General features: G+C 37.5%; 1 protein-coding gene and 1 long non-coding RNA gene across 2 annotated transcripts in view; one reads left to right on the top strand and one right to left on the bottom strand.

Moving 5' to 3' along the window:
- Positions 1-3,364: 3,364 nt before the first annotated feature.
- Positions 3,365-7,181, bottom strand: LOC114922990. Its single transcript, XR_003810551.1, has 4 exons — positions 7,076-7,181; positions 6,021-6,124; positions 5,113-5,191; positions 3,365-3,473 (listed from the first exon to the last, which is right to left on the bottom strand). It is a non-coding gene; the product is annotated as an uncharacterized LOC114922990 (long non-coding RNA).
- Positions 7,182-8,820: 1,639 nt separating this feature from the next.
- NAA15 (N(alpha)-acetyltransferase 15, NatA auxiliary subunit) overlaps positions 8,821-14,827 on the top strand; it is a 47,288-nt gene continuing 41,281 nt past the window's right edge. The window contains exon 1 of the mRNA XM_015822294.2: positions 8,821-9,113. Within this exon, the coding sequence (XP_015677780.1) occupies positions 9,060-9,113 (54 nt within the window). The 5' untranslated portion in view covers positions 8,821-9,059. The remainder of the gene's footprint in view (positions 9,114-14,827) is intronic.

Below are 14,827 nucleotides of genomic sequence, written 5' to 3'. Positions count from 1 at the left end.
GTGGGGGTTTTTTTGCAGACCGGTGGGGAGGCATGGCTTTGCACACTGCCTGGATCCCACACATGCAGATGGGGCTTCGCTCACTTGTGCGACCTGGTATCTGGTAGGCCGTGGATTGGTATTGGTCCACGGACCCCATGCGTATGTGAAGGAACAACACTTTTTTTGTATTCACTGAATTATTATATGGTGGAGCCTGATTAAGATCACTTTTCAGGGCCATATCTCTGGCATGTTACTTGAAAGATGATTTGGCCTGATCGATTCTCATTGGAACCAATACATCGGGGCAGAAATCATAATGGCTTAGGACATTGGGAAAAAAGTAGCAATACATTATGCGACGTCACATGACGTCACGAGTTTGACATGCCTGGCTTAGGTTTACACAAGAAGTTTGGAATTTGTCTTAAAAAGTCAAGAGAGTCTGACAATCTGAGTTGAAACTTGAGCCAATAACTAGCATGTGCTTTTGGGCAGATTTAATTGGAATCATTCCAGTTTCAGCTTAAAGGGCTGTGTAGAGAATACAATGAGGAACCAAAACCAGGTTCCTTAACAAGATTCATTATACATTATACACTCCTGGACTAGAGGCTGAATGTGGGGCTTCTATGAGGTAATAGCCAGAAAAACAATTGCTAGGTGATTCCCACATCTCTCTAGACATCTTTGCCGATGAGCAGCTTCAATAGCGGGAGCTTTGAGGTGGTTAGTAGAGTATGGATCACTTCAACACCATTGGTTTTCTCTGCATGTTATGGTTTGGATAAGCCAGGGAGGCTAGTGAACTGCTAAACTGTATAACCTCTTCCTCCAACTTATTTTTTTCAACACCAATAGAGCAAGCCACTTATATATAAAAAGGCCAAACCCTATTCCCCTTTAGCACTGATGATGTTACCTAGATCGATAATAAAATATCTGCAAGAAAACAACCAAACTCAGCGAGCGTCAAGAACCCCACAGTTCAACCCTGAACTACAAATATTCTTTTCTATTGGAATTACTATGTAGTAATGCAGAATTACTATGTAGGGCTGAGTTTTTCAAATCTATTTCTATAACAACCCCAACTTAAAGGGGTTCTGTCCCTCCTTCATTCTAGTGTGACTGATTTTTTATCACCAGACCATTGCCTCTTGATCAGGGACTCCAGGATTTGTTTTAGCTGAAGTGGATAAACATAGCAACAGCTGATAATGGAGAATCTCCATAGACATTTAGCTGATAATGGAACATTTGAAAAAAGAAACTGAAGGTTTTTTTGTGCAAAGCAGAAGAAACATTGACTGTTTCTTCTGTCTCTCTGCACAATCTGCATTTTGAACCATTTGATTATTTTTTCCAATTGTGGCCTTCATTTCATTAGTTTGAATAGCCAAAATTAAGCCTTTCTTTTTTAAAAAAATGTTTTAGTTATAAGCCATTGCTAAGTTTTATCTTTATCCACTTTCCCCTTGATCATTTGCAAAAATTGACCCTGTAATGTTTTTTCTTGATGGCATTTTGTTCTTGGTTTATTACATTGCTTTGATTTTCATGTTTTCTTTTCAGCATATTCAGTAAGTTTCAATTTTTAATTTACATTAATTCTTGTTCTTGGCTGTCTTTTATGTAATCAGCCAGTGCATGCTTTTCTTTGAGTTTGTTTGAAGTAAATGTCTACTTCTATTTCTCCAGGGCAGGTATAATCTATCAATATCACTATGGAAATGTAAGCTTTCTGGGGGGGGTTGGTCCAAACTGTCCAATTCGGCTTCTGTCCAATTAATCATTCTAGCAGTATATCATATCACAGGTATGCCACAAGTATTGATGGCTTTCATGTTTCCACCATTTATAATTTTAGCACTTTTCTGATTCTTTGGATATGATTTACCAATCACATTTTTAACTTGCCCATGCTTGATGTTATTCAATGATAAAATGCCCAGATACTTGTAGGCTTCATCTTAATAGCTCTTAATGGTTTAGCCATGCAAAATTTCAATTCCATTACGGTGATTTTATTCAAATTTATTTTTATTGTGGCACATTACTCTAGGCCAAAGTCTTACCATATTTGTCAATTGCTGTATTTCAATTTCTAATTTTTTATGAAGTATCAGGTCATCCATATAAAGCAACAATGATATTTTATTACCATTTTTTGCTGTTTGATAACCAAGATTTGTTTTCTTCAAAGTCACTGGAACTAGAATCATAGCAATGACAAATAATAAGAGTGATGTGTCAACTTAGAAGATGCTTCTCCTAACGTTGGTAAGTCCATATTTTTCACTTCCAACCATCCATTCTGGTCTTCCACTGCTTATGTTTTCTATAAACATTCCAATATATTTTCTGACACCTTATTACTATGGTTCATCACACAGTCAGCCTCATTTTCAGACTGGATTTGGCATTTTTATCCACCTATAGAGTCCTTCCCAAGGACCTGGGATAGGCAGTTGCTATTATGGTGGGTTACAGTTATCTAGACAGCATACTAAAAAGCAGAGACATCACCCTGCCAACAAAAGTACGTATAGTCAAGGCCATGGTTTTCCCAGTTGCAATGTATGGCTGTGAAAGTTGGACCATAAGAAAGGCTGAGAGCCAAAGAATTGAGGCCTTTGAACTATGGTGCTAGAGAAGACTCCTGCGAGTCCCCTGGACTGCAAGGCGATCAAACCGGTCAGTCCTAGAGGAGATCAATCCTGACTGCTCTTTAGAAGGCCAGATCCTGAAGTTGAAACTCAAATACTTTGGCCACCTAATGAGAAAGAAGGACTCACTGGAGAAGAGCCTAATGCTGGGAAAGATTGAGGGCAATAGAAGAAGGGGACGACAGAGAATGAGGTGGCTGGATGGAGTCACTGAAGCAGTAGGCATGAACTTAAATGGACTCCAGAAGATGGTAGAGGACAGGAAGGCCTGAAGGAACGTTGGCCATGGGGTCGCGATGGGTCGGACACGACTTCGCAACTAACAACAACAGTTTGCCAGATGTTTAGACTGGGTTTCACATTTATTCATCTATCAAGTCCTTCTGAGGGTCTGAGATTGGCAGATGTCGTTTATGGTGTTAACAGTATCGCAGGGTGTAAGTTGTTCCAAGTAAAGCTACATTTTGCAATTGACTGGTGGCAATTTTGTCAATAACTTTGTGGTTATTAATGTATTTTATCCTGTCTTTTTATACATAACTCATAACTTATTTTCCCCATAACAACCCAGTGAAATAGGTTAAGGTGAGAAAAAGCAACAGGCCCAAAGTTGCCCAGCTGACTCATAAAAATGTTCTGTGATAAAGCTCTTGTATAATCGGAATGTTTTATCATAACTCTTGCAAGAGGTCAAATGGAAAAAAATATTTTAGTTTCTTTCCATACTAGTCAGTGTTTTATTTCAGGAAGATTAATATTAATTATGAATAAATCCAGCTTTGATAATTTCACTGCAGAATATGCCTCAGCTATATCTTCAATCTAGAAAAAAAATAAAAAATATTAATAATGGTATATCCCACAATACTGTAGGCTTAAAGTCATATCCATTTATACAGTCTACTTATAAAGAAATGATAGCCTCAAAGATTTTGAATTAAATTATAAAATGATTACCTAGTTCTTGATAAATCTTTGTAAATTTTCTATGTTGTTATGGTGACAAAACAGTATATATTTTACAATTACTATTCTTAATCAGATAGACCATAATGTTAACTAAGTAATGTGGAATTAGAAATGTTTAGTGTATTTTATGTGTGTGTCCGTATGTGTGTACATATGCAAACTTGAGTCAGTTTTTTACTCTTAGAAAATGTCTGGACTAATCCCTGCAATTCTCTTGTCAAGATTTCTTTTGTTTGTCACTGCCTATTTCCAGGCTGAGAGAGAGTGACTGCCCAAAGTTACTCAACTGGCTTTGTACCTCAGGCAGGACTAGAACCAACACTTTCCTGGCTTCAAACCTTGTGCCTTAACCACTAAACCAGACTGATTACAGTGTAGGCTGAAATTACTCCAATCTAAATTCAGAAAGTTAACAGGAAAATAATGGGCCAATTATTCCCAGAATTGGTAAATTGGTTATAGTAACAGGGTTTAACACTAAATGGGGCATGCTTTCTAAGTCTGCTACTATTTACAATGTTGGGTATCAGCATTCTTGAAACTATGCTAAATTAGTGCAAAGCAATTTTTAGTACAAATAACTGTGTACAAAAACTTGTGAAAACACTGTTATGTAAGTTGAATTTGTAAAGTCCCACATTTAAATCTAGCTGCTGTTATGGCTGTTCTCTCTTGTGTTCTTAGAAAACGTTACTCAAGAAAATCAGTAGATGAGGATCTAAACCAAAGCCAAGAATAAACCTTACTATTATTACTTAACAATTACTAATGCTGAGAAATCTGCTTTCCACTCTTCCCTTTCTGTTCTGTCATTTATAATGGGAAACAAGAATTCTGAGTGCTAATCAAAAATATACATAAAGACTGAGTTCACATATAATGGTGCTTTCTCTTTATGAAAATGAGCCAGCTTCTGTCCACTGGAGTTAAGTTCTTCAAAAACATCTACCATTGGTTTTAGTTAATCAAGATTTATCATATCAAATCTAAAACTATGTCCAGACTCAATCACTGTTGGTTGCAAAAGCCAGTTTTATGGTTTGAAGTTGGAGTTTTTCAATTATCAGTATTTAAGATTAACCACTGTTTAATTCAAACACAGTGCTAATCATGGTACTGCTAAAATGGAAGTGAAAACACCTTGGTGTATTTCAATAATGTACTAAGCTTCCATACCAGTTTAATAAATATGCATACATTGCCATCTTTACCCCCTCATGTTTCTCCTTGAGCAGTGACAGAGTGAAGCGATTGAATTTTCAGTTTACAAGACCCAGAATTTGAAAACCAAGTGGACTAAAGAAGAATGGAGTAAAGTCTATCACTTCGATATGGAATATAGAACACTGAATTTTTCAGGGGCCTATATTATGATGATAGAAAAAGCTACACAAAGCAACACAAGAGTTCAGAAGTATTTTTAGAACTTACAAGATGGGGAAAAAATCAAACTATAAAGAGTAAGGATATAGAGGTTTAATTAAATACTTACCATAACAATCAGATTGGCATTAAGAATCTTTTTTTCTCCTTTCATATTCTGCCATTTCATAATTATGATGCCTGATAAGCTAAAAGATAATCATAGATAAATACATGGAACATAAAAGGTTAGCATGTCCTTATGAGCTTCTATTATTTCATTATAGTAGCCTGAATACAACATTTAAAATACATTTATTTTATTTATAATATTAGCATTTTCTTAAGTGCTATTGAGAAAATGATAAGAATTCAAATGATAATTTTAATATCCTTTCAAAGTCTACATTGGTTGCAAATTATTTAATCTTGCCAATTTTCAGCCTGGGGCTACGTTTATACACTATGTTAACCATAACAAGTTTGCAGTAAGCCAGAACAAAAATTATTATGCATAAGCCAATAGTGCCCCCAGCTAATTCACCAAATTTGTGTCTAAAATAATATTTAGAAACAATTCTAACAGTAGCTTCCTATTTGGAAAGCTGCAGCAAGATAATTCATTTATTTCTATATTTTGAAGGAGAACAATCTATATGCATAATGCTTTTAACAGAGAGAAAGCATAGAGCTTCAGTCTTATCTAAGTTGTATGCAATATTCCCTAACTTCACAGTCAGTTTTGGCTGTGGCTAGTGTGCCATAAGCACAACTAAATCCAGTTTTAAGTAAGCTTCTTCCACAGTTCTATGCAACCTAGGATATCTAATCTAGAGCCGATATACCATTTCCTGTTGATGGCATTCTATCAACTAGGAAATACATCTCATATAGCTCCTTGAAGTACATTCATGCTCATATATAAGGGCAACTATGGAAAATGATCCATATAAGTGGTCAATTGATTAAAACTCAGGAAAAGATGTAAAAAATAATTAAAGGTTGCTTTACAAATATTAATTTCACACATATTCTTACCATAACCCATAGTAGGACTGTTGAAGAAAGACTTAGGCCAACTTTTATCCAGTTAGGATTTTTTAAATCTTCCCTTCCTATTTGGAATATTGACCGAGACAATGCTAAAATAAAGAAGTTTCAAAATACATTAGTTCTGAAATGAATGTAAAATGCCTTTAAAAAATAATTCTTCAGTCATACATTAGGTATACATTTCTCAATTTAACCAAAAACAATTAAGTCACATTATGACTTGTTTTATTATTTGAGTCTCACATTACATTATTTGTGTCTCAGGTTATGTTTTCATAAGACAGACAAGATAGAAATAGTTATCAATTTTAGCTGAAATGTCATAGTTGTGAATATGTATGCAGTTATTGGATGAAATTAGAATTTTGTAAAAATCAATTCTTTTCATATATTGTATGGTTAGTTATATCAGAAGAAAAGTATCATCCAGTTTATTGTAAAGGACAACATTTAAACAGCATATATTATAATAAACAGGAAGAAGCAATGGCGTTTGAAATGTAAAATTATTTGTTTTTACCCCATTTTTTTTACTTCCTTAAAGAAAATGATTTTTTCCTACACTCACGTTTAATCCCAGGGGGAAAAATGCTTAAAGAGGTTCCAACATTAAGACCTTTTTCCCTTCAAACCAAACACTGCAAAGCACTAAAAGCAGGTATCTTACACTAAGTAACCCATCAGGCTTTCGATGGAAGAAAAAAGAGGAATGTAACAACCGTGCAGTAAAGGGATATGCTCATATGTTCATCACTCTGATACACAGATGCCACTGATGTACAAACACACTCAACCCGCTGCCCTAATTTGACCACACGGGGCACCGCAAATCTTTGTATGCACAGAGGCCTCAGCAAAATGGTCAAGAGAGAAAGGCAACTGCAGCTGAAGGTTATACATTCAGTCTAGTAGGGCGCAGCATTCACACATTCAGTCAACATGGATAGGGCAACAGAACGCCCATGCAAATTGAATGTTTTCTTCTGAATAGCCAAGGTTCCGAAAAGAAAACAAGTCCCACCCGAAACCACACAACTCACTTGGAGTCACCTTGCTTGGATTCTGCAAAAACCGCTTCGCAGCCCGCAAGGTCGCCGCCATGTTATTTTTCCTCTCGAGAGAAGCGAGGAGACAAACGCACCAGTCCAAGAGTAAGAGGGGCGGCTGCTAAAAAGATCTAAGGAAAGGATTTGGAGCGTCATCTATCGACAACTCGGCAGAACAACTCAGTCAGCCGTAATAGAAGTTCATCCCCACCGCAATGATATTCGTTTTTAATTAATGTCGGCTTTGGATGTTTGTTTGATGTTATGTTCTGCTGTGTTTTTTTATTTCGGGAACTAAAATATACACAACTGGTGTTGTTCAAGCTTTTCTTGAAATCACTGCCGTGATAGCATTCTCCTAAATTCATCTATTCTCCTAAATTCATCTGTTAAAGTGGATTGTAGTAATCAGAATTACTGATTTTGAAGTGGTTTGTAGTAATCAGAAAATAATGTTATTCTAATCACATTGTTTTCATAATTAAAAGGTTGCGCTAATTTTAAAAATTCATGTATATATATGAGGAAAAACAATTGAACACGAGGATACTTGTTTTTCTCAAGTATGAATGTACCCCGGATTCGTATTTTTAGTGTAATTATATGTATATATAATTACACTAAAATAATAAATATGAAGTTTTCAAATCATAAATTTCTGAACGTATTACTGAGTACAGAACACATAAAATTGGACTTAGATGATTTATAATGAAATCGGAGCTGTCAGAGTTACAAGATTACAATCCTTGCCAGCATCAAGTGGTTCCTCAGTTTGAAAAATGCTGATCATTTTGGAACCCATATACGGTTTCATAACTAATAACGCTGGACTCCAATTTCAAACCTCAGAGGTTTCAGGAATGCTGTCTTACCCCCGGTTTTTCCAGTTTTTTTAGATTAATAATACAAAACTGTTGTAAGAAGTGGTAAAAAGACTCTGTAGGTATGAAGATGATTGCACGATTTCATATTGGAGATGAAAAGAAGCAGGAAATCTTAGAATGTCAAACTTGTTTTCCTAGCCAATTTTTAATTGGAATTTTGTGCTACAGCTTCCAAAGTGACAACTATTGTCTTTTTAAATAACTAACATTCTAGATTCATAGCTATTGTGATAGTGGAGATCTGTAGCTTTAAGTGTAGAAAGACATTAAGTGCCAGATATTAAAGACATGACAGGAGTCTATTTTCCCAATGCTTTTTGGGCTTCATACAGGCATCATGTGGGCGATTGCGACGAATGGTTGTTTGCTCTGACCATGCATTTATTTATAATACGATTTGAATATTAGCTTTAAGTTGTAACACTCTCCAGGACAATTCCAGCAACCTCCATAGCTCCTGTGATTTTAATTCTTCGGTTTCCTTTTCTAAGAATGAGTCAAGCCTTATACATGTGTATAGTTCTGAACTCTTGAAGGAATTCAACAGCGTTACGCGCACACCGAGACATTTTCTCAGCCTCGGAGCTCAGTAAACGCGCAGGCGCAACACTTCCCCAAGACGCTGCGAGACCTTAAGAACTATCTTATTTCCCGACTTGCCCTGCTGCTGCCATTCAAGTCTATGGAGAAAAGACAGGAAGAAGAGGGGGGGAAAGGGGGTCATGGCGCATGCGCGCAACTCCTGATGACCCGGCTGGGGAAACCCACACTGGCGGCCATTTTGGCGGCGCCTCCTCTCTGTGGCCTGCTCAGTTACCACGTGAACCGGCCGCCGCCTGGGGCTTGCTGCGGAGCAGGGGTAACTGGGCACAGGCATCCCGGCGGCAAGGGAAGCCGCACAAAGTAGAAGGGGGAGTTGCCGTAGCAAACGACGGCAGTGCTGGTGGTAGCGACGCCCTGGCGTGGAGTCCCTCCTGAGAGGCGGCGGTAGGGGTGGTGATCAGACAGCGGTAGAAGGGAGCGGGTTTACCGGCCCGGTCGTAGCAAGAAGGGCGGAGGCGGTGGCGGCGGCGACAACAGTAGCAGAGACAATGCCGTCAGTGAGCCTCCCGCCGAAGGAAAACGCGCTCTTCAAGCGCATCCTGGTGAGTGAAAGAAGCCCTCGTCTAAGCCTGCCTGCCTGCCTACCCTCCCGGCGGAGTTTTCCATGAAACTGGGGCCCCAGGGGATGCTTAACAACTCCCGGGTCAAAAACAATCTCTCCCGCTTTCGTTTGGTTTGAGCTCTGCTGACAAATGCAACTTGGACTTTTAAAGGATCTCTCGGCCATGTCAGCGTTTCTTGTTCCAGAACTGCCCGTAGAATGTGTTGGGCATGCTTTACTTCCATCACGCCCCAGGGCCAGCTTAGAAAGGATTTGGTTGCTGAGAATGGCTATTTTCTGGTTTTAGAAGCAAGTAATAGACAAGCCTTTGGTGGGCGAAACAATAGGGAGAACAGAGCAACAAAAAAAAAAAGTTTGTTCAGTGAGAGGCAGGTTGTAAAAAAATCTGGGTTTTGTGGTTCTTTTATTTAAAGGAGAGAATGAAAAGTCACCACTGTTCTTACCTTTTCCTTGGTCTGATTGCTTTGAAAATAGCCTTTCAGTTATCAAAGGTTATTTCAAACATAAATCAACGGTTCTGTATGTGTTATCTTGCAGTATTGTTACATTGTGCTGATCTAAAATAAGTTTGCCTAATGTGATATTAGTGAATTAAAACGATCTACAAAATTCATCGGTTTTATTTTTAAAAAAATAGATGGAAGTTAAATTATTTGAAATGCAACACTGTAAATCTAGCAATTAGTCAAATGGACAAATTGTTAAAGTTTGCTATTTTATCTACTTAAACTTTGATAGGTTTCTGTCTTGAACATTTGTATAATGTATGCGATGTTTTCCAGAATTTTCAAATTGTGACTTAGTGGACAATGATTGTATAATGTTAAGCCAAAACAGAGATGTCACATTACACCATGTAACTCAATCCTGTGTTAGATATCTAATGATCATCTATTTTTAAGAACATAGATATGTTCTTAGGAGGATGTTATACCCAAAATATTGCAGTCATTTAGAATATGACAACTGTAAATTACAGAATGAGTAATTGGGATGGACAGAAATGATGAGGCCATTAATGTCTTCTTATATCTAGTAACTCTTGTCTGGAACAATCTGTAGTAAAGGAATATTCAGAAAGAAAACCTGTATCATTCTCGAATAGGTTAAAAGTGGATATAATTACTAAGCAAATAATTCAGCTATAGGGCAGATATTTAAGTTCAGTTGTGTAACTGGAAGATACCTAAATAAGCAGAGTGCCTATATTTCCTTAATGTTCAGGTTTTATATTTGTGGGATCAACAGTTTATTTGCATGAATACTGCATAGTAGTCATCTCCAAGAAGATCTTTATATGATACATTATGGCAATATGAAATTGCTAAAATATTTTAGTTGCAGCCTCACATTTTACAAAAGTGGAATATTCGAATATAGAATTTAAAATGTGTACATGAATTAATGTAGGATTTTTTATGTATCCTTTTATTCTGTTTTGCCAAGTTAGTTTAGAGTAGATTACTTTGGAATGTTCGTTGTGCCATTCAGGCTTTTACATTGGGCCTTATTTACTTAGTTTTGGTAAACATAGAATTATGTCATATGTATGATCTGTGTGCATAAATGAGTATACAGAAGTCAGCAATTACTTAGTATTATATCCCAATTGATATATTTGCCCAAATAAGCCAGGATCATCAGGTTTAGATCATGAGTCATTTTAGATTATGAATGCCAGTTTGTTTAAATATAACACTAAAATATCCTTAAGTCTTTTTATTGACCAGAGAATATCTAGGGAAATTAAGTGGAATAAAATGTTTATATTCTGAGAAATCAGAATTCCTGACATATTTGAATGTAGCAATTTTGTTCAGGTGGAACCAATTCCAAACTGAATATTATCATAAGAAATACATAAATTCATAGTAAAAGTACTGTACAGAGTAATTATAATACAGAAGTTGAAAGAATGGTTTTGGAACAGGCAGTTAGACTTAAGATAAGGAACTTGTTTTAGTGTTCTTTACTTGTCCCAACTTGATTTTCTATGTTTTAATGCTGTTTTGCAAATAAACAGGTATTTAAACTGTGTTTGTTAAGCACATGTAATAGAGTCCTATTTTCCTGTGGAAAATGCTAAATTTGTCTAGTGACTTATCTGAATTTGTAGAACTTTTAACACTACTTTTTAAAATACAGAACTAAGATAGTTTTGTTCATTTTGACAACTAATCATGAAACCTGTATCAGTACAAAATGAATGAATGAATGAAAGGCGTGTATCTTTACAGTTCTGTGAAGTAGAAAATGCTTTAGGTGTTAGATATGTGAAATAGCATACTTTAGGTATATGTAGGAATAAGATCCATATTTTTTCTCCACCTATTTGCATGTGTACAGGTAGTTCTTGACTTATGGCCATTCCTTCAGTGACTTTTCAAAGTTACTGTAATGCTGAACTAAGGGAATTATGAGCCTTCCTCAAAGTTACAACTATTGCAGTACCCCTGCAGTCAGGTGATTACGATCTGGGACCTTGGCAACTTATTCTGGATGCTTGAGAACTGGTTGCCAAGCACCCATGATCATGTAAGCAACATTTGCAGTCTTCCCTGCAAGCTTCCCCAGAAGGTCAGTGGGGAAGCCGGCAGAAAAGGTCGCAAGCCATTGCTGCCTGCCTAGAAGACTCTCTCTGGGAGTTGGCTGGAAAAGCTCCATATTCAAATTCAAGCTTTGACATGGAGTATTTTCAGACAGCCCCTCAACGTTGAGAAGATTCTCCTTCAGCACTGAGCTTTTTCATTGATCCCCAAAGATGAGAGAAAAGAGCGGCAGCTTAGATTTCTTAATGGATTTCTGCTGGATTTCAGTCTGGAGCCTTTTTAGCCAACCCCCAGAGATGAGAGGGAGCCTTTCCACTAAGAAGGGGCTGGCTGAAAACACTGTGGTGAAATCCAGGCACAATTTTCAGTCACAGAGGATTTTGAGCCGCAGAGTGGAAAGGTTTCAGAAACCGCTCGACTCTGGGGATGAAAATTCAAGCAGTTCGGAGGCCCTCACCCACCCTCTCTGCTGTGCTCCCTTGCTTCCTTCCCCACCTGGCGTGGCCTGGGGCTTGAACTGCAGCTTCCCCACTGACTTGATTTGGGAAACTCGCAGGAAGTTGCTTTGGCTAACAATCAGGGCATTCACTTAACACTAGCAACTGGAGTTACCTGGATTGCTGCCGCTAAGCAAAGCAGTTGCACTTGATGACTGCATCTCGTAGCAACTGAAATTCTGGTTTCAATTTTGGCCGTAAACTGAGAACTACCTGTTACATTTATCCACCTTCAGATGTTTGAAAAGCTATTTGTGTATGTGTGCATATTCACACATGCTTATATATTCTTCAGTATGCATAATTATATTCAATCTTCACCTCATTTTCATTATACATATTGTGTATAATAAATGCATTACTTTTGAGATATATGTCTTTTTGGTATAATAGATAATAAATGTTATATATTATATAACATAGAATAGAATCTGGTTAGATTTCTGATGCAGGGTTTTCTCCAACTGGATAAAAACAAAAGAATTGTAAACAGTAGAAACTCTAGCATTAAGTAAAGTTCATCAATAGGAGAGACTATAGTCCTATGTTTATTTATTTTACTTTTAATACATCTTTCAGTTTTCAAGTATGGGCAACCCTTGTTTAGGGAGTACACTTGGAACTGGCTACTCAGTCATTAAGCAAAGCAGTCACTAAGTGAAACCACAAAAGTGCTTATGATCTTACTTCAGCTTTTCCTCTACAGACCTGCAGAGGTTATAAATGGTTGGTCACAAGCTTATTTTTTCATCTCTGTTATAACTGTAATGGTGACTAAACAAGGACTACCTGTATGAATGAAATCTCTTGTGGGGTCTTTGGTGCTCTCTAAGCTTAGTTGTTTTCTTGCAGACATTCATCATCCAACTAGGTAACATCTTCAGTGCTAGTTAGTGGGGTTTGGTCTTTATTTATATATAGTGGCTTGCCTTGTCAGTGGCATCTGGATACTTTGTCATCTTCTCTGATTCTCTGTCTTCTAGTTTACTATCCCCTGATATTGCCACATCTATTATCCACCCTTTCTTCTTTTCAACCACAGTTATATCCACCCTTTCTTCTTTTCAACCACAGTTATATGAGACAAGACTTTATTGATTTGTATTCAGATGTCCCACGATACATTAACCTCATCATTTTCTATTATTATTTTTCAGCTGTATATTCCCACTAATATTTCATTACTTGCACAGATGTGAATCATTTTGGCAACAGTGTTATGTCATTTATTGTAAGTTTATGCAATTTTCTTATATGAGTTGTGTGTATGATCTACAATTTCTTCTGCTTCTGCACAGTATGCACTTTTAATTATTTGATTGTTTTTTTTCCAATTCTGGCCTTTATTGCATTACTTCATATAGTTTGCTCTTAAGCCAGACATGTCAAACACAAGGTCCGGGGGCTGGATGCGGCCCGCGAAGTGGTTTCATGTGGCCGGCGAAGCCGTCCTGGGAACAGTGAGGGAATGGCCCCCACTGCCTTGGCCCTGGCTCAGGTCCCACCCCCTTCTGCCAGAGACCCTCAGATCTGTACCACTCCTGCCCAGGCCCCCACAGGCACCCTTGACGCGAATGATGTAGAACTGGCCACGCCCACCCAGTAGGCCACACCCACTCCACACCCACCCAGTAGGCTGCAACCACTCTGGCAACACCCACCCAGCCCCCCAAGGGCAACCGCAATGCTGATGCAGCCCTCAGTGAAATTGAGTTTAACACCCCTGTCTTAAGGTGTCCAGTTGTTTTTTTTAATGTTCCAGATATTAAACTTTGCCATGTTTATCTATCTATTTTTACCCTCAATCTTTTCTAAAAATTGACCATATAATGCTTTCCTTTGCTGGCATTCTGTTCATGCTTTTATTACATTATTATGATATTAATATTTTGTTTCCTGCACATTATATGATGCAATTTTTCACTTGCATCAATGCTTGTTCTTGACTGTATTTTACTTAATCAGCCAACGTAAGCGTTTCTTCAACTGTTTGACTATCTCCATTTCTATGGGGCAGGAATAATCTGTCAGTATCATTACAGAATGTAATGTATAAGTAAATAGTGGAGTCCTTCCCAAGAACCTGGGATAAGCTGATGGTAATTTTGTCACCAAAATGGTGACAAATGGTGTCCAGATATTTTGGGATTGCACTCCAGGTGCCTATTATTGGTACTATCTTGATTTTCTTTTGCCATACTCATTCCTTTTGCTGTTTGCAGGTCTTTGTATCTTGTGATTTTCTCCACTCTCTTCTATTCTGCTATCTTCAGGTACTCCATATCCACTATCCAGACATTTTGTCTTTCTTATCAGCAATTGTTAAGTCTGGGAAATGTGGCAGGTGCTCATCATTCCAGAGCACTTTAAGTTCTTCATTTTCTATTATTTTGTCATCTCACCAATTGTTGCTTGCAGGCAAATAGTATTACTTGAAGATATTCCAATGCCCCATTGTCTCTACTTTGTCATGCCGTTTGTGTGCGATCCTGCAGCAGCTAAGTAGGTGGTCCACTGTTTTTTCAGCTTCTTTGCTGTCATTGTGTTTGCTGTTTGTTGCTATCTTCTTAGTACTGATTTTGTACACATTTGTTCTTAAGGTTTGGTCTTGTGCAGACAGAATTAGCCCCATTTATATATTATATTTT

Source organism: Protobothrops mucrosquamatus, unplaced genomic scaffold (genome assembly GCF_001527695.2).
Source record: "Protobothrops mucrosquamatus isolate PMUCROS unplaced genomic scaffold, P.Mucros_1.0 scaffold1519, whole genome shotgun sequence".
Taxonomy (NCBI): domain Eukaryota; kingdom Metazoa; phylum Chordata; class Lepidosauria; order Squamata; family Viperidae; genus Protobothrops; species Protobothrops mucrosquamatus.
This window is presented reverse-complemented; position numbering and strand designations above follow the sequence as displayed.